The following is a 20469-nucleotide window of genomic DNA, read 5'->3' as shown; positions in this document are numbered from 1 at the left end:
CTGATCTCTGCTAGGCTGCTAACTAGTTTTCCTGAGCAGTCTTCAAAGGCAGGCCCACCTACAGTGGTGCCTCGCAAGACGGAAAACCTGCTAGACGAAAGGGTTTTCTGTTTTTGAGCTGCTTCGCAAGACGATGTCCCCTATGGGCTTGCTTTGGAAGACGAAAACATCTTGCAAGTGTTCCGATTTTTTTTCCGCTCCCCCCCTTTTTCTAAGCCGCTAATAGCCTTTTAGCTGCTAATCCGCTAATCCTTTAATAGCCGCTAAGCCTTTAAAAGCCGCTAAACCGCTAATAGCGCTAATCCGCTAAGCCGCTAATAGGGTTGCTTCGCAAGACGAAAAAACCGCTAGACGAAGAGACTCGCGGAACGGATTAATTTCGTCTTGCGAGGCACCACTGTACTACATGTTTCAGCTGCACAATCTGGAGGTTTACCATGGCCAGGCTATCTTTGTCCAGGAGGTGTCACTGTTGGTGTGCCATTCTTAGCTGGAGGAAGCCACTTTGTTTCTCAGTGTAGTTAATGGTCAGGGTGATGGGGGTTGCAGTTCATTGATACCTAGAGAGCCAATGGTTACCGTTCCGTGCTCTAAGTAAATAAATATCTGCTTGCTGCAAACTTGAATAGCGGGTCGTTAGGCCTACCTATATATATATATATATATATATATATATATATATATATATATATATATTATATATATATATATATACCTACTTGTAGTAAAGGGCATCTTGTTTCATACCCCTAGTATTCAGAGGATAGTTGTGTGTTTCATATGCTCCTCTCTCCCGCATGCCAGCGTTACATAGATCTTTTCCAGGTGAGATAAATGATTAGAAAGAACTGTTGAAATTAAATAGGTCAGGTCTTGAGCACTGCTTGGGTGAGTGATCACTTGGAGTCGTAATTCAGCTTCTCTGAACTCTTGAGCAAAAGCCACAGGTGTAACATGCATTTCCGCTTAGCTATTCTTTCTGTCAGTAAACCCTTTAGTTCTCTTATAAGAAGGAATCAACATTTTAAAATGGTATGTTTTGTGCAGATTTTTGATTTGTGACTTGTGAACTCCATTAAAAATACCTGCTTTTGCGTACATCTCTGTGTGAAGGATAAGGAATGTGTTTGCCAGCCAGATGTTCTTAGACTCTGACCTCCATGAGCGGGGTTCGAAATTAGCAGGGCACCAGGCGCATTTTGCACCTAAAGATTCTCCATTTGCGAGCACCTCAACGAGTCTGGGTGCCATTTTTTGCACCTGGCTGACACTCAAGGATTACTGAAATGTATGTGCTTTGAAGCCTCAAAGTATATGTTTAGGATAGACAAAGGAGTTCAACAATTAAGAGTAGAGTGTTTTGAAAGCTGACGTTTGGTACCAATGTTTTGATTGTAAACACCACATTAAACATGCATCAGCAATGTCCGCTAAAAATGTGCTTTTAACAATGTGTCACTTATGTGGATTGCATATTTATTCATGCTTATCAAAATAATAAAAAGTGTTGCCGACCCCCCCCCCCAGCCCAGGTGGCAACAAGACATTCTGTTTTGGTGCCCTCAACCCAGGTCCCAGAAGCCATTTGGCTCCTAGCTTTTCTACCCCAGTTTCTAACACTGCCCATGAGCCTTATCTAGCCAGGGATGGCCAGGGATGAAGAAAGTTTTAGTCCAAGCACATCTGGAGAGCCCCAGATTGCCTACCTCTGCTCTTTGGCTCCACTGAACCCACATTTTGTAAACTGAATGTAGGCTGTTGCTGAGAACGATTCTGGCAGTTTTTTTTTTAAAAAAAAAAAAATCTTCATGCTTATCCAAATGAGCAGGGTCCCACAAATACTGGATTACTAGCCAGCCTGTCTTTGTGCTTTGTGGAGGAAACATTTCAAGGTGTGATGAAAAAGATCCAAACTTTGCTGCTTAGAACAGTCTTAAGATGGAGAGCAGGAGGGGTCAATGCACACTTATAGTACAATCCTTGCATATTTGCTCAGATGGCTTCCTCTGTGTACCAGAAGGGCTTATACCTTGATGAATGTACAAAGGATTGAAATCCAGTCATGTTAGACTGAGCCAGATGCAAGCACGTTTCAAGCAGTACTATGGGTTACTAGGACAAGAGAAAGGTGGATGTCTTTGTCTTGAAAACTAAACACCAGTGGTAACTTGCATCTGCCTCTACCACTGCTCAGAACACATGGGACTCTTTGCAGGGTACAGTGGTACCCCGCAAGACGAATGCCTCGCAAGACGGAAAACCCGCAAGACGAAAGGGTTTTCTGTTTTGGAGGCGCTTCACAAGACGAATTTCCCTATGGGCTTGCATCGCAAGACGAAAGCCCATAGGGAAATGCTGGTGGTCGGGAGCAAAGACTTTCGCCCACAGCCGGCCTTCAGAAGAGGACCTCTTCTGAAGGCCGGCGGGGGGCAAAAGTTTTTGCTCCCCCCCGCCTGCCTTCCCCCCCGCCTGCCCCGGGCGATCTTAAAATGCTGGCGGGCGGGAGCGAAGCGTTCGCTGCCGACACCCAGCATTTTAAAATCTCCCCGGGACAGCAGAGAAGTCGGGAGCATTTTAAAATCTCCCCGTGTCCCGGGGAGATTTTAAAATGCTGGGGGGCTGCTGACCCCCAGCATTTTAAAATCTCCCCGGGACAGAGAAGTCTCTGCTGTCCTGGGGAGATTTTAAAATGCTGGGGGTCGGGAGCGTTCGCTGCCGACCCCCAGCATTTTAAAATCTCCCCCTGTCCCGGGGAGATTTTAAAATGCTGGGGGTCGATTTTAAAACGCTGTTCCGAAGCGGGGGGCGGGAACAGCTGCCCCAGCCGCCCCACTTCGGAACGCTGTTCCGAAGCGGGGAGGGGGGCGGGAACATCTGCCCCAGCCGCCCCACTTCGGAACGCTGTTCCGAAGCGGGGAGGGGGGGCGGGAACATCTGCCCCAGCCGCCCCACTTCGGAACGCTGTTCCGAAGCGGGGAGGGGGGGCGGGAACATCTGCCCCAGCCGCCCCACTTCGGAACGCTGTTCCGAAGCGGGGAGGGGGGGCGGGAACATCTGCCCCAGCCGCCCCACTTCGGAACGCTGTTCCGAAGCGGGGAGGGGGGGCGGGAACAGCTGCCCCAGCCGCCCCACTTCGGAACGCTGTTCCGAAGCGGGGAGGGGGGGCGGGAACAGCTGCCCCAGCCGCCCCACTTCGGAACGCTGTTCCGAAGCGGGGAGGGGGGGCGGGAACAGCTGCCCCAGCCGCCCCCCTTCGGAACGCTGTTCCGAAGCGGGGAGGGGGGGCGGGAACATCTGCCCCAGCCGCCCCACTTCGGAACGCTGTTCCGAAGCGGGGCTGGGGGCGGGAACACCTTCTGAAGGCGGGCAGGGGGCGAAAGTCTTTCTCCCCCCTGCCTGCCTTCCCAGGGGCTTTTAAATCGCCCCGGACAGCGGAGAAGTCCTCCGCTGTCCAGGGCGATTTTAAAATGCCGCCCGCCAGCATTTTAAGATCGCCTGGACAGCGGAGAAGTCCTCCGCTGTCCCGGGGTTTTTTAAAATGCTGGGGGTGGGAAGAAAAGCCCTTGTCCCCCCCCCCCAGCCTTCAGAAGAGGTCCGGGGACAGACTGTCCCCGGACCTGGTCTGAAGGCGGTTTCCCTAGGAACGCATTAATTGATTTTCAATGCATTCCTATGGGAAACCGTGCATCGCAAGACGAAAAACTCGCAAGACGAAGAGACTTGCGGAACGAATTAATTTCGTCTTGCGAGGCACCACTGTACAGGGTGGGGTGAGGAACAATTATTTTGCTTTACTTTGCTTCATAAGAAGTTTCCAGAATGAAGAATGTTGATGAGCTGAAGGCATTGGGACACTGATAGAATTGCTGGAGCCCTGGTACGACTCCTGATGACCCATTCCAGTAATAGCTGCATCGGTCTGTTCTATACAGTCATACCTCGGGTTACAGACGCTTCAGGTTGCGCGTTTTTGGGTTACGGACATGCCGAAAACCGAAAGTACCGGAGCAGGTTACTTCCGGGTTTCAGCACTCGTGCATGTGCAGAAGCGCCGAATCGCGACCCGCACGTGTGCAGACGCGGCGCTGCAGGTTGCGAACGCTGCAAGTTGCGAACATGCCTTCTGCACGGATCACGTTCGCAACCCGAGCATCCACTGTATTAGCTACTGCCACAGAAGAGTCATCAGGGCCTCTTGTAGGCATAACAGTAGTGTTGCCACAATGCCAAGAGCTGTCATTCTCCTCTCGGAGAGGGAGAATACCTTCGTGGCAGAGCATGTGTTTTGCATGCAGAAGGTCCCCGGGTTCAATGTCTGTCATCATCAATCTAAAGTATCAGGTAGCAGGTGATGGGGAAGACTTTCTACCTGAGACCCTGGAGAGATACAGCCCGTCACAGTAGAAAGCACTGCACTGGGTATAAGGCAGTATCTGAAGTATTAGTTGTTAAACTTATGGCATACTTGGTCTTTCTTTCTTTCTTTCTTTCTTTCTTTCTTTCTTTCTTTCTTTCTTTCTTCTCTGTATTTTATAGCTATTTCTTGCTTACTGAAGTGAATTTCACCACTTGCTTCTACATAGGATGCAAATGCACCCCCCACCCTCAAGTGTAGTAGTCCTTGTGGGATTTCTAACATACACCATGCTTGGAAGTTGTATTAAGAGACAAACTGATATTTACAGCTTAATCCTGGCCAAGCAACACCGAAGCAAATGGGTTTTGCATATATGGTCCTCCACAGTAAAGTTTGATCTGTTATTTATAAGGATTAATGTGATTTTATTAACCACAGTAAGGCTTGTTTTACTTAAACTATGAAGCCCCGGGTTCATGCATTCCACCCCCCTTCTCCATCACTTCTCTGAGTTAGATAATTTCACTTCTGGACTAGATGAACCACAGCTGCTTATGTGCAAGCCCCAGAAACTGCTTAATCTTATTTGTGGTTTGTCTGAAACAAGCCTGCTTCAAACAGTTTTATTTAATCAAACCATAGTTAGTATTAAGTGCAGTTTAGGGTTCAGATGTTACGCTCTTCTGTGTTTAAATGGAATGAATGCTCATTTCTCACGACTGTATTGGAAGACTTTGAGGAGAGTACATAACCCTCGGGCTTACTGAAACTAGCTTTCATCACACTAAACTATTGTTTAGTGCAGGGTTCACCAGGCTTTTGGGGCCAGTGGGCACATCAGGAATATTGAGAATGTTGTGGGCAAAATGGCTGTCAAGGGGACATGGCCTATCACAAAGTAGCTGCCATGGGGACATGTCTTAACACAAAATAGATATTTGCTGAGATATTTAATGGATGCGCATACTCTGATGTTCACACACAGCCTATATCTTTGCTTTATTTTACTATACCTTGGTCTGTTGCTTCTGTAATAACTAGAGTAGAAGCTGAGTGAAGCATATATCTTTGACTGAAAGGAAGGTAGCTATATTTGCTATTAAAATAAGTGCTCCAAAAGTAATTTCCTTCACATACCTGTGCCTAGCCTTGTAATCCCTTTTGAATAGCAGTGCTTCAGAGGAATAAGAAAAAGAATTATTCATTGGCAGTGACGCTGAGCTTTAGATATACATGCTGGGTGCACGGATAATATCTGCTTAATTTGGTGGGGCATATCAGTACACAATTGGCTCCCAAAGTCAAGAGCCATCCCACAATACTTGGGGGCAATGGGGGAAGAATATATTCAAATGCAGGTAGAGATGCTTAGGCCAGGTGTCTGTAGTAGGTGCAGAACATGGTTTTGAGGGAAAGTTGTGATCCATCAACTAGAATAAAGCCCAGATGTAGACCATCGTAATCTGCTTTGCAGACTCCCTATAAGGAATGGCAATAAGAGCTATACAACAAGCAGAACCATATTGGAGACATCCCACCCTTCTTGTTTGTTCTTGTGTGTCTGAAAATGAAAGCTGCATTTCTGTTTAGTATGTCTAGTAGCTAGCGATAGCCCTACCCTCTCTAAGTTTAAAAAGTCACGTATCCTGCTGGCCGTCACAGCATCTGGTGGATTACTGAGTAGATTATGCATTGGATGAAGGATTTGCAGTGTTTCTCTTGATATCATCATTTTCAAATGTGCTTGGTAAACTGGTGTTTATGTGAAGTTGAAATGCCAGCTATTGCAACACAGCTTTGTTTATGGATTCTTGTGTTGTGCTGCCAATTGTAACGCAGGTGGGTTGTCAGATTCTGCCATGTGTTTACCGTTGGGCTGTCCCCTTCCTATTTTTGTTTTGTTTTGTTTTCTTCATAGAACTCAACAGAGCCTTCAGTATCAGTTGAGACTTTGGCCGACGTACCTGAGCACGTGCTTAAAGGACTTCCTGAGGAAGTGAGACTTCTCCCATCTGCTGTTGACAAGACACGGCTTGGTAAGTAAATCTATAAACAAGCTGCGGGCAGAGAGGCTGCTTGAACTGAAGAAGGTTTAACCTGGGCAGTGTGGGGTGGAATCCTTCTCATGATTTGCTACGACAGGGTGACTACATGATGCACCCTCAGCCCATGGTTTGAAATGTGGTATCCAGTTTAGTGTCATATGTTGTCTCCTGCACTCTAAAGTCAACAGCACTACCTGGTTTGAGGTGAACTTAGATCAGCAGCACTACTGGCAAATGGCAGCCCAAAGCCGAATGTTTTGTTTTGAGGTTTGGACAAAGACTTTCCAAGTTATTAAGCCCAGTTGGTGTACGGACATTACTTACACCTCTAAAACCCTGATACTTATCCTTGGCAACCAAACAGTTTGCTGTCCTTGGGGTGGCGAGTAGAGGTGTAGAAGAGGCGTCCCTGAATGAGTAGACTTTACACATATTGCTATCGTTGAAATTGCCCCCATGGAGACATTAGCAAGCTGCCCACAAAGAGATACATCTGGGTCCCATGAGAGCAGGTTTTGTCTCTTAAGGTCATCCAGGAAACGTGGGTGTATTCAGGAATGTTTCCCAGGGATGGAGGAGATGTAAAGTAGAAGGCCGAAAGGTGGGGCAGGCTGGTTTCTTCCCCTCACCCCCAAAAAGAAGAAGCGTGCCTGTCCATTTTGCCTGATATCTCAGGTCCTACCAACCTTTCATTTAAAAGTGAATGCTGGAGATGACCCCTTCAGAACCTTGATCCAGGTCCCTTCTCCCAGCAGATTGTACCTATTTTTACTGCCCTGCTCCCAGTTCCCAATCCTAGAATATGTAGCCATCAGCATCCTGGCATTTTACTGCTTTTTCTGTTTCATGTGTTTTGCTGTTAGTTGCATGCCATTTTGTGATATGCTTGTTTCCCCTCCCCTCTTTTTGGCTTCTCTGCTGTTCCCCCCTTTATTTAGCCAGGCAAAGTTACAGTGTATTTATGTAATTGCTTTGTTGTTGTTACACAGTGTTGCAAGGTTTTGAAGTATGCAATACCGCCAAAGAGTCTGATTGTGGTTCCTCATTTGATCTTCAGGTGTCTGGGCAACAAAGCCAATTTTCAGAGGCAGAAAGTTTGGTCCGTTTGCTGGTGACAAGAAGAAACGATCTCAGGTTAAAAGCAATGTGTACATGTGGGAGGTAAGCAGTGACGGATGAGCAATTCCTTTTTTATATATAATGATTTGAAAGTTCTATAATCCTTTTTTAAAAAAGTAGCTCATGGTGGCTAATGGCATCACTATCAAACAATAAAGTATATAAAATAAGATATCAAACAATAAGCATATAAACTGTAGATAGTTTTTCTCTTGGTTTTAAGGATCACCAAAGACAAATCAGAAATGTAATTAAAATTAAAATGTAGCTTAACTCTCTTGCTATGGTAGCTGGCATTGTTAGACCAAGCCATGGTTTGCATGCTTTTTAGTTTCTGAGAAGTAGGGGTAAGAGACTACTGAGAGGGATGCAATAAATGCTTATAAAATCATGACAGATGTATAGAGCAAGTGTCAGAAATCTCAATCCTGCCTGGGGGCCAAGTGTAACCCTTGGGCTTCCCTGTTTGCCCCTGGAAGACTCCTCAGGCCATTCCTTGCTGGTCCTGCTGAAATGTGCCCTTGAGCTGTAATAATGCCTCTTGTTTGCAGGCAAGGAAGGCAAAGATTCTCTTGTAAATTTTCAATAAATATTGTGCAGAACGGTGTCTGCAAAAGTTGTCCTTATTGCTTATTCTGCTTCACTATGCATCCAGCCGTAATCTAATGCAGATGCAGTAAAGATAGATTCCAAAGTCAATGATCTTGAGTAGCAAAAAATAGGCCTAAACCCCAGACTTCCCACTCCAGAGAGCAACTTCCTGTCAGCACAGCCATGTAAGTAGGTAGTCTTCAGTCTTCCAGGGTGCTCCATATGAACCCAGTCATATAAAACACCCACATTTTGAAACTGAGACAATGGGTGCATGCTCTCGTGAATAATGAGTACTTTTGTTTCTTTCATCTTCTCTGTCTCCATGCACACATATGTTCAACCTCACAAGGTCTATTACCCAAACTTGGGATGGATGTGTGTTGATGCCACAGATCCAGAGAAGGGGAATTGGCTGCGCTATGTGAACTGGGCTCGCTCAGGAAAGGAGCAGAACCTATTCCCTTTGGAGATCAACAGAACCATCTACTACAAAACTTTAAAGGTAGCAGTGCCTCTGCTTATATCAGTTGCCTTTGTACAAATTTCAATACCCTGCCTTCCCATTGCTGCTGTGCAAAAGTGCAACCTGCTACTACAGGAGATGCAACATAGCTTTGTGGTGGAGTACCTGATTGGTAGCCAGAAGCTCTCAAGTTCAGTTCATGGCATCTTCCGCTTTAAAAGTTCTCTGGTAAAAAGCATAGCCTTAGCTCTTTGGGGTGGGGAGCTGTGCTAGGCTAGATGGGCCAGAAGTATGACTTTAAAAAAAGCTATTCAGCTCTTTCTCAGGGACTTTGGGGGGTTCTATACATCTCTTTGCAAGAGACTGTAGTTCAGTGGTAAGATTGCTTGTTTTGCATATATGTTTTTTTTTTAAAGTTGCGGTCCATCCTTATTGTTTCAGATGCATTTGAAAGGGTGGGGTATAGGTTTTCCAAATAAACTGAATAAGGGCCATGTTAGAAATAGATTGGTGACTACAGTTAAATGTTCCATTTGAGGGATATGTGCAATTGTGATGTTTTATGACATAGGGTTGTATCCAGTGGTTAGTCCTACTCAGATTAAACCCATAAAAATTAATGGGCACGAGTAATTTAAGTCTATTGGTTTCAGTGGGTCTGTTCTTAGTGGGATACAGCTCATAAATCCCTAGTTGGCTGCTTGACCCATCGTTTTGCTTCCTGAAGTCCTTGAGCCTTCTGGAGGGATCCCTAACAGTCCTTCTTTCTACTGCCAGGATCTCCATTCTTCTGTATGTAAGGGGGGAAAGACCCTGTGGCCTTTTCTGACACTGCTCTGACATGCTAGCCATCTTGAAGGCATGCTTTTCCCCCTTTAATGAAGTGTTGCTCCAATAAAATAGCTGTGTACAGTGGTACCTCGCGAGACGAAAAACTCGCAAAACGAAAGGTTTTTTCGTTTTCGAGTTGCCTCGCAAGACGAATTTCCCTATGGGCTTGCTTCGCAAAATGAAGCTTGCCCCGGGGACAGCGGGTCTTCTCTTTTGAAGCATGGGGCGGCGGGGAGAAGCGATCTTCTCCCCGCAGCCCCAGGTCCGGGGACAGCGGGAAGCGCAGCGCTTCTTCCCCGCTGCCCCCGGACCTCTTTTGAAGCAAGGGGCTGCGGGGAGATCGCTTCTCCCCACCGCCCCTTGCTTCAAAAGAGGTCCGGGGGCAGCGCGAAGCGCTTCCCGCTGTCCCCGGACCTCTTTTGAAGCAAGGGGCTGCGGGGAGATCGCTTCTCCCGGTGCTCCGAAGCGGGGCGGGGGGGCGGGAACACCTGCCCCAGCCGCCCCACTTCGGAACGCTGCTCCGAAGCGGGGCGGGGGGCGGGAACACCTGCCCCAGCCGCCCCGCTTCGGAACGCTGCTCCGAAGCGGGGCGGGGGGGCGGGAACACCTTCTGAAGGCGGGCGGGGGGCGAAAGTCTTTGCTCCCCCCTGCCTGCCTGTCCCGGAGGGCTTTTGAAGGCAGGGGGGGAGCAAAGACTTTCGCCCCCCGCCCGCCTTCAGAAGAGGTCCAGGACCTCTTCTGAAGGCTGGCGGGGGGCAAAAGTCTTTGTCCCCCCTGCCTGCCTTCCCAGGGGCTTTTAAATCGCCCCGGACAGTGGAGAAGTCCTCCGCTGTCCCGGGGCGATTTTAAAATGCCGCCCGCCAGCATTTTAAGATCGCCCGGACAGCGGAGAAGTCCTCCGCTGTCCCGGGGTTTTTTAAAATGCTGGGGGTGGGAAGAAAAGCCCTTGTCCCCCCCCCCCAGCCTTCAGAAGAGGTCCGGGGACATACTGTCCCCGGACCTGGTCTGAAGGCGGTTTCCCTAGGAATGCATTAATTGATTTTCAATGCATTCCTATGGGAAACCGTGCATCGCAAGACGAAAAACTCGCAAGACGAAGAGACTTGCAGAACGAATTAATTTCGTCTTGCGAGGCACCACTGTATTCTTGTTTCCTCTTCCACTCCTCTTTCCTTTAGGTGCCCTATCTTTTCTTCTGGTTTGTAAGTCATAAGCCAAGAATTGTCTCTTTTTTAAAAAATAAATGGTATAAAGGTAAAGGACCCCTGACAGTTAAGTCCAGTCGCGAATGACTCGGGGTTGCGGCGCTCATCTCGCTTTATTGACCGAGGGAGCTAATGTTCACAGTTTTTCTGGGTCATGTGGCCAGCATGACTAAGCCGCTTCTGGCGAAACCAGAACACCGCACGGAAACGCCGTTTACCTTCCCGTCGGAGTGGTACCTATTTATCTACTTGCACTTTGACGTGCTTTTGAACTGCTAGGTTGGCAGGAGCAGGGACTGAGCAACGGGAGCTCACCCCATCGTGGGGATTGGAACCACCGACCTTCCAATCAGCAAGCCCTAGGCTCAGTGGTTTAGACCACAGCGCCACCCGCGTCCCTTAAAAAAAATATGGTATAGTTCCTAGTAAAAAGTAAAGGACTCCTGGACGGTTAAATCCAGTCAAACTTGACTATGGGGTGCGGCGCTCACTTCAGGCCAAGGGATCTGGCATTTGTCCACAGACAGTTTTCCGGGTCATGCGGCCAGCATGACTAAACCTCTTCTGGCTCAATGGGACACCCTGACAGTGCCTTGGTTATGTTCCGTTGGTCACAGGTCATTTGCCAGAAAGCCTTTTCTCCATTGTTTCCAATAAACCTTACGGTATGTTTGACACTTGGCCATGAAACATTTGCTCTTTATGTATATTGCTGTTGATGCAGGGTGGGGGTGGAATTGGTGCATGCTTTTTGAGACAACACTTATCCAAGTTACAGATAAATTCTTGAGGTTGCAAAACTGTTACACCGATCATAGCTTTTTAAGGTGCATTAACAAGAAAACATTGTTACAAGAAAATAAGAAAACTACCAGTGACATCCTTCTTGGTTATTTTTGTAATCACATTCAGAAACAAACAGTTTAATGTTAATAATATTAGCCAAAACACCAGATATTATGAGAAGAAGGTTACAAATGTTGCATTGGTGACTACAGAATTACCTGATACTGTTTCTGCTTCTGTGTTGTTTTATTTGGCTCATTTTGCTGTTGATATGTGATTGTGGTGTTTAATGTTGCTGTTTATCATAGTTGACTTTTAAAAATATTATAAGGTACCTTGGATATTTTTAATTCTATGTCATTGCACACTTGTGTAGATAATAGCATTACTTGTAGAGTGAATTTTCCTTTCTCGGTCAGTTCTAAATTTATACTAACCTTCTGCTATAGTCAAAATCTGAACAAAACTTACCTATGTGTGCCAAATGGTAGACTACTGTGATCTAATCAAATTGTTAATCAATGATAATTAGCCAAACCCATTTTCATGCTAATATGTTTTCCCCAGTAGAGTTGTGTATCTTCAGCCTTTTATGTTTTGCTATCTTGCCTATGTAATTAGAATGAGGTTTTTATTAATCCTTGAATATGTAACCTCATCACATTTTCAGAGCACCTAGATCCAGGAATTATTAGGAAGCTGTAACAAAATTAAATTATTTCCACTACCTGTTTATTCTTGGAGGGGAGGAGACTTATGGCACTCAGCCTTTTGAGTGTCAGCTGTCAGTTTTTTCAACAGGCATGTGATTTGAGATTCTTTATATACCATATTTTTTGCACCATAACACTCACTTTTTTCCTCCTAAAAAGTAAGGGGAAATGTCTGTGCGTGTTATAGAGGGAATGCCTACGGGTGGCATGCCTATGGATTTTCCTCCTCTAAAAAATACGTGCGTGTTATGGTCGGGTGCGTGTTATAGAGCGAAATATACGGTAGGTGGAAAGCCACCGCTAACTTTCCAAGGAAGCAGTGCCAGGAACAACGTGATACCACCTGCTGAATACCATTGAGAGCACCTGGTAGCATGGCTCTGTTAATTGTGCTAAAAATCTGATTTTTTTTTAAAAAAATGGGTGAACCTCTTTGAGAATCATAACGGTTGAAAAGTGTTCTGAAAATATGGAAAAAAAAATTTTTTAGAATTGTGTTTTGATCCAATAAAAGGATTAGTTTTGATCCAATATAAGATGAGCCCTGCTGGATTAGACCAAAGATCCGTGTAGCCCAGCCTCCTGTTCTCACTGTGGCCCACCAGATGCCTGTGGGAAACCCACAAGCAGGACACAAGCACTAGAGTTTTCTCCCTTCCTGTGATTTCCAGCAACTGGTATCCTTCTCCCTCTTTTTCTCCCTGCATATCCTAGAATTCCTCCTGGATCGCTTTTACAAAACTGGTGTTAGGTTGGCTACATTCCAGTCCACAGGTATGGATATTGATCTAAGGGACAAGTTGCATATTTTTCCCAGAAGTTCAGCAACTTTACATTTGAGTGTTTTGAAAACTCTCTGGTGGATGCTGCCTTGGGCCCAGTGATTCATCTTGCACTTAGGCTGAAATCCTATGTGTTCGTTCCCAGGATTAAGACCCATTGAAGACAATGTGATTTACGTCTTAGTAAACGTGCTTAGCATTGCACTGTTTAAAGTATTTTAGCTACCTTTTTACAGCTATATTGTTGCAAAACGACATAGAGACAAAGGTATAGTGGGGAAAATAATCGCATCCGAACAACTGTGTGCAAATTCATATGAGAAGCTCCTCTGGACTAGCTATTCATGCTATCGGTTAAAAGCAGCCTTGACTTCTATTACAGTATCTATGGAGGATGGGGAGCATCAGAATATGTCAGCATGACCCAGAATGTTTGTGTACGTGCCTGGTCATGAACTTACTCAGGAGACTTTGGGCAATGTTGTTAACTTTCAATAAAGAACTGTATGATAGTGAATGTAAAACAGTTGATACTCTTATCAGGTCAGAGTGTTTTCTGTCCTGCAGTTCTCTTACATAAGCTAAAACTGGTGGGGAGAGTATCGTTTCATTCTTGTACTGCTTGCGGTTTTCTGATGGGCATCTTGTTGGTCACTGAGAACAGGAAGCTGGAGTAAATGGGCACTCTTCAGTCTGAACCAGCGGAACTCTTACTATGTTTGTAAAAGTATGTATTCCTTGTTCCATAGTCTCCTGCACCAGGTTTCAGAGTGGGGGCTGCAGAAATCAAAGTTCAGTGCTCAAGTTTTTTATATATATTTTAAAAGTCACAGAGCTTTCAGTTTTTATATATGATGGGTTGTGCCAACTAGGTTTTCCTCAGAGTAGATGCATTGAAATCAGTGGCCAGTACCATTCATTTCAGTGAATCTATTCTGAGTAGTACTAACATCCAATACAACCCAATATATACAATTTCCATACAGTGGTACCTCGGGTTACAGACGCTTCAGGTTACAGATGCTTCAGGTTACAGACTCCGCCAACCCGGAAATAGTAGCTCAGGTTAAGAACTTTGCTTCAGAATGAGAACAGAAATTGCATGGCGGCAGCGGAAGGCCCCATTAGCTAAAGTGGTGCTTCAGGTTAAGAACAGTTTCAGGTTAAGAACAGACCTCCAGAACGAATTAAGTTCTTAACCCGAGATACCACTGTACAGGGTAAGGAATCAGAGGTAAATGTACTTGGGTATTACATCACATCATAACTGGCTGGAAAAGGTTCGTGTATCTGTAGGAGGGAAATTACAACATGTTCACTTATATGTTAAGAGGCGCTTTAGTAAGAGCTTTCCTACACTTTCATGAGGTTGGGCTGAGTGATCTTTTGTGATCCCTTGCATTCTTTGATTCTGCAATCTACTTTTATATCCCCACCTGAATGTTTATTAAAAGGCTGGCGGATATGAATAAAATGCATGTTATTATCAGTGTATAATGATATTATCAGTACAGTCAGTTAACAGGTCTCAAAAGCGAAGACAGACAAGGTAGTCAGTAAAACTGATACGGCAGTTTTCATTTGCTTGACTACAGGGAACTGTAGTCTCAACGTTTTGGAGGGCACCAAGTTGTTAAAGGCTGATTTAGGTCTAGTAAGCTAGATACACAAATGTTCTGACAGCTACCTCCAATTGCTGGCGGGGAGGGGGGTGGGGAATCTTGGGCTTCAAGGCCTACTTGCTGGGTGACCTTGGCCCTGTTACTATGTCTCAGCCTAATTTACTGCAAATAATTGTTGTGAGGCTAATCCAAGCAGGGGGAAGAAGCCAAATAAAGGCCTTGCAAAACAGTTTTTATACCCCTCTGTAAAAGCTGGTCTTTGCGATCTGTGAGTGGGTGTGTGTCTATTTTCTGCCCTGCCAGTAGCATGAGAGAGAGAGCCTCGTTCCTTTGCATTCTTTGGCGTTTGGCCTGCTGGGTTGATCTATTTTACTGAACTGATCCTGTGTTTAATTGGGTACTTTTATCTGCTGGGCTTTTTCCTGCACTGTATATTTTGATCTTCTTATGTTGCTGTGGTAGGGAGAGTGCTGTTGTAGAAGGGAAATAAATATCTCTAATACATGAATGAAGTCTTAAGAGGTTGGGGGGGTGAACTTGATGTGTAAAGAGATGCCAAGGTCATAGATAATTGTTGGGACTCTTGTTTATGGATCCACCTGAAATTTAAGATCAAAGTCAGAGGGAGGGAGGGACATTTTAGTGGTGGTGTCCCATTAGAGGAACGTCCTTTCCCCAATAGATGAGTTATTCTGTTTCTTAAGAGAAGACCATTCTGTTGCTGAAGTTTTTAGAATTGTCATCATATTTGTTTTAAATCCCTTCTATGTGTGGATCATTACGCTTGAGCTGCTTGTTTGTAACAGTAGAAAATATGGGAGGTCACTTGCGAACATCCTAGAGATGCTTAAAATGTAATGTGAAAGATTCTGTTTCCTTTCAAATGCATTGTTCATTTTTCCTCCTCGCCTTTTTGAGAAGAACCTGTTGAAATGAGCCGATGCCATTTGGAGAGGTGTGGATTTTCTTGTGTGTGTGTGTGTGTGTTTTGTTTTTGTTTTTGTTTTTGGCTTGCTTGCTTCTCTCCCAGTCTGCCATAAAGCAAGCTGGAGTTTCAGTGCAATGTGCAAGTCATGCTAATGCGCTGGATAAATGCAATCCTCCTTCCAGCAGAGGGGTGTGGTGCAACTGGCTCACTCTTTCTTTCTTTCTCTCTCTCTCTCCTCTCTTCTGTTCCTCCCCTTGTGACGCTGTGCTTGCACAAGCCACCAAGGGTTAAAGAGTCCTTCCTGTTTGGCCAGGCAGGCAGTTAGGAAATCTGTTCTTAGTGCAGAGTACAGCTGTTTGTGATCCGCACAGCAAGCTCCACGCCCTCTGGCCCTGAGCCTGCTTCTCTCTCTGTCTCTCTCTCTCTCTCCCCCCCTTCTTTTTTTTTTTATTAACAACCTTCCTCTTGATTGGTGTCCTGCTTGTCTCTTCTTATTCCTCCAGCCAATTGAGGCAGGCGAGGAGCTCCTGGTGTGGTACAATGGGGAAGACAACCCAGAGATAGCAGCTGCTATCGAAGAGGAGAGAGCCAGCAATCGCAGCAAGAGGAACTCTCCGAAAACCAAGAAAGGTAAGAAGTTTTGCCTCACTCTCTCCCATCTCTCCCGTTCTCTCCGTGAAGGAAAAATCCAAGGTGGGGTGCGTGGCATGGAGTGGCATGAAAAAAGGCAAACTTTTTTCTTCTTCTCTTCCTTCCTTACCCCCCCCCCTCCCCCAGTTCCTGCTTGTAGGATTAAGAAACGCTCCTAATACTTTCTCACTGAAGGGAGTGTCATACCAGCAAGTATGTCTGTGTGACCTCCCCCCCCCCCCGCAGCTCTGGTGCTTGCCTCCTCAATTTAAACAGCTTCCAGTTAAAGTGTGTGTGTGTGTGTGTGTGTGTGTGTGTGTATTCTCTGCCCTCTACCCCCCTTTCATTCGATCAAAGAGTAGAACGGTCACATCAATTTCCTTTGGGGGGGGGGATTTGACAGTTCTTTTTCTGCTGTGTCGGTCCTTTTCAAACCAGAAGTTAGTTAAAACTTGAAGGAGAACAATAACCTGCTGGCAAGTTGAGTTTTTAAGGTTTTCATGTTTTTTGCTTTATCAGACGTGTTGGGAGAACAATGTGGTTCTCTTTTTTTAACACTGTGGAAGTCTTTTTAGTTGCCTTTGTGCCAGCAGATGGATGCCGCAAATGATTTAAAAAGATTTAAAAAGCACTGCATTTTTTTAAAAAAAAATTAAGTCTGCAAACATTTTATATTGCCTCCCGATAGTGTTAACTGTCATGAGTTTAGGTAGCAAATGACATTTTGGTGCATGGAGAATTTCAAGTATTGAAATCAGACAGGTTGCATTTAGGGTTTTATTTCAGAGTGGTGTTGAAATTTGGGCGATGACTCATCAAGACATGGCATTTGCATTTATTCCTTCATTATGGCTTTACTGTTTGCAGCACTGCACTAAAGAAAACTAGGCCTGTAGTTTGTGTTGTTTAATTTTAAATTTCTTATTGCGGGTGGGGCTGCTTTTGAAATTAATGGGAAGGAAAAGATCAGTCTATATTCAGAGAGGGAAACAAAAAACAAGGCCTCCATGGGTACATATTAAGGGCATGTTTCAATTTGTAATGAATCAAACAAGTTATTATGATAGAAATAATAACAAGACAGGTGAGAAGGAAGAAACTCAATTGTTTGTGGGATTGTAAGCAAATAAAATATTTCAGCATCATTGTGAATGAAAAATACATTGTTGGTGTTTTTTTTAAAAAAAAATTAAATGTGGTTTTAGATAGTGGCTAAAATATAGGTTTTCCTATTGTATCGCCAAACTTCTGTGATAAGATGTAGGTGCCTTTGAGTTATAACTTCTGCACATATCTGACAATGATGGAAGAAACAGAATATTTCTTAATATACTGTCCAGAGTAATTGGGGTTGTATTAAATTAAGTTTTTCATAGAGTAGACCTATTGAAATTAATGAACCTAAGATGGTCATGTCCATTAGCTTAAGAGGGTATGACTCTGAGAAGGACTAACATAATGTTTAATTTTTTTTTTACTCCAGAAAATGTGCTTCTAGGCTTTATATATGTATCCAGTCCTAACAAGAAAGCTGCTGCTGCTTTTAATATTAATAGTAATTAGTATTAGTAGTATTAGTAGTAGATCTACATTCCAGGAGTGATAATGTTACAGAGTGAGTTGGTGCCTTTATCTACTTCACACTAGTTTGGGGGGAAGGGCAGGGTGAAGCCAGCCCACTTGGCCACTGATTCATAGAAGGATCAAGGATCAGATGTTCATAGAAAGATCAAGGAGTCCAGATGTTCTGGACTCCAGCTCCCATTATCCCTTGTCATTAGCCATGTTGTCCAGGTCTGATAGGAGTTGGAGTCTACAATATCCTCAGTCTAAGAACAAAAACTGAGGCTGTCATCTTACGTTCACTAACTTTGAAACAATCCCATTGGTCAGGTGAGCAAATCCCATGCTGGGAATGGCACCAGCCTTATTAGTTGTGAAGTTGCTGGAGCTAATCCAAAGGAAACAACGTAAGAAAAGCCCTGCTTGGATCAGGCAAGAAGTCCAGCATCCTGTTTTCCCAGTAGCCAGACAGGTGCCTAAATGGGAAACCCACAAGCAGGGCCTGAGTTCAACAGCCCACTCTACACTTGATAGTCACAACAGCTGGTATTGAGAGGCATAATGCCTCCAACAGGGAAGGTAGAATATAGTCGTCGTGGCTAGTAGCCATTGATACCCTCGTTCTCCAAAGCTTACATAGCTACTGCATAAGACTGTTCCAGGAGATGGGAAGTGCCAAATGGTCAGGTTCTCTCAACTGATAAAGGAGGGCCTTGCTGTTTGCACTTTGCCCTCTGCCCATGCAACCCAGTGGAAGGGGTCATTTTGTGGGGAAGGAGGTGCCAAATGGCAATTAGTCCCAGCTGAGTTGATTCAGCCAGCTTGAATGTCAAAAACTTGAGGGCTGCAATGCTTGGGATCAGAAGTTCAAAACAGTCCCCACTGAGTCCCCTGCTACTGCAGTGCTACAGCTTATGCTTCCAGTACTAGTCCTACTCAGAGTAGACCCATTGAAATAACTAGATGTGACTTACTGCCTCCAACTATGGAGGCAGAGTGTAGCCGTCATGACTGGCAGCCATCTATAGCCTTGCTCTCCATAAATTAGTCTAATCTTTCAAAGCCATCGTAAGTTGATAGCCATCACAAGTTCCATAGTTTGCTATGCATGAAGAATTGCTTCTTTTCTGCCCCAAATCTTCCAATGTTCAGCTTCAATGGATGTCCATAGGTTATGAGAGCGGGAGCAAAACGTTTTGCTATCCACTTTCTTATGTGATCCATAATTTTATAATCATCTGTTATGTCACCTCTTACTCTCATTTTCTCTAAATTAAAAAGTCCCAGACACTGCAAACTTTCTTAGAAGTGTGTGTTGGGGGAAGAATCTGGGAATAATTATTCATTATGGGGGGGTCCCTTTTGCCACCCCCAACCCTTGCAGACACATCAACATACTGGGGAAGAGTCGGGTAACTTTCCTCTCTACTTTTATTTTGTCTTTACAAAACTGCCGTGTTTTGTCGTTTGTTGTTGTTCTGGTTTTTTTAAAAATAATGCTTTTGAAAACTAGGAATGGCTGCATGTGCAGAATCAATTTGGTTGCTGTTTTGAAGCCTGGGTCTCCAACTGGAATTGAACTGTATTGGGAGCAAAGGAATGACCATATCTGAGTGAATCCACTTAACCTTGGAAAATACATCTGCAGTTTGTTTCCCCATTCTTTCCCAGAGTAACTAAATTAGAAGCAACTCCCTCAGAAGCTGCTCTGTGCCTCTCTGTCCTGTGTATAATTTCTGTTGCTGATGCAGCTATTAGGAAGTTGGGAAGCTGCCTTGTGCAGAGTCAGACCATTGGTCTATGTGGTTCAGTATTATCTACACCGACTTGCAGCGGCTCTTTGGGATTTCACACAGCAGCTCTTTGAGATTTCTTTCCCAGCTCTATCTAGAGATGCCTGGGATTTGACCTGGGACCTCCTGACTGGAAATTAGATGCTCTACCACACAGCTATGGTTCTTCTCCTAAAAGCAAAGCAAGACTGGTATTGTCTACACTGACTGGCAGCAGCTCTCCAGGGTTTCAGGCAGGGCATGTAACCTGGGAGCTTCAGCATGCAAAGCAAGAGGAATAGTCCTTCCCAAATTTGCAAGCTGTTTCTCTTTTTAAATTCAAGGTCGACACTTAAGCATACCTGGGCTCCTTTGGGAGGAAGGGCAGGATATGAAATAAAATAAAATCCCCGTGAGAAGAGCCCTGCTGGATCAGGCATCCTGTTCTCACACTTTCTAACCGGTTGGCCATGGGAAGCCTGTAAGTAGGTCCTAAATGCAGCAGCGGTCCCTCCATTTGTGATTCCCAGCAACTGGTATTTAGAGGCATAGCACTTCCAACAGAGGAGGGAGAAAATAGTCAGTCTAATGAGACAGATAAAATTGACATGTATTTTAATCTGTGATTTTAGTTTATAATGTATATTTGTAACTGTTGGTTTTGTTCATTTATTTATTTTTAAAACTGGTATAGTGATATATAGATATATAGATGTAACCTTTTGTAAACATTAAAAGTTCTATTTACAACTACAAATTTTGTTAAATAAATAAAATATTGCCTAGTAGTCATTCTACTTCTACAGAGGCAGTGATAGCCACCAACTGGGATGGATTTAAAAGAAGATTGGATGAATTTGTGGAGGAGTTACCAGTGGCTACTTACTAGCTATGATGGCTGTGCTCTGCGCCTTCCCAGCTGGAGGATGTATCGCTTCTGAATACGAGAAACGCCAGGAGTGGGAGGGTTGCTCTTGTGCTTGAGTTGTGCTTGCAGGCTTCCCATAGGGCTTTGGTTGGCCACTGAGAATAGGATGCCAGCTTGGATGGGCCATTGGC

At 44.8% G+C, this 20469-nt stretch overlaps 1 protein-coding gene across 2 annotated transcripts in view; it reads left to right on the top strand.

Moving 5' to 3' along the window:
• PRDM2 (PR/SET domain 2) overlaps window positions 1-20469 on the top strand; it is a 63572-nt gene that overhangs the window by 20672 nt on the left and 22431 nt on the right. The window contains exons 3-6 of one of the 2 annotated variants that reach the window (XM_081201357.1): window positions 6276-6393; window positions 7460-7563; window positions 8465-8617; window positions 15949-16075. In XM_081201357.1, the coding sequence (XP_081057483.1) occupies window positions 6276-6393; window positions 7460-7563; window positions 8465-8617; window positions 15949-16075 (502 nt within the window). Of the gene's footprint in view, window positions 1-6275; window positions 6394-7459; window positions 7564-8464; window positions 8618-15948; window positions 16076-20469 lie in introns of those variants that run through there. The other variant, XM_081201359.1, reaches the window with a different exon arrangement.

This window comes from Podarcis bocagei (assembly GCF_964188305.1).
Source record: "Podarcis bocagei genome assembly, chromosome: 7".
NCBI lineage: Eukaryota > Metazoa > Chordata > Lepidosauria > Squamata > Lacertidae > Podarcis > Podarcis bocagei.
This window is presented reverse-complemented; position numbering and strand designations above follow the sequence as displayed.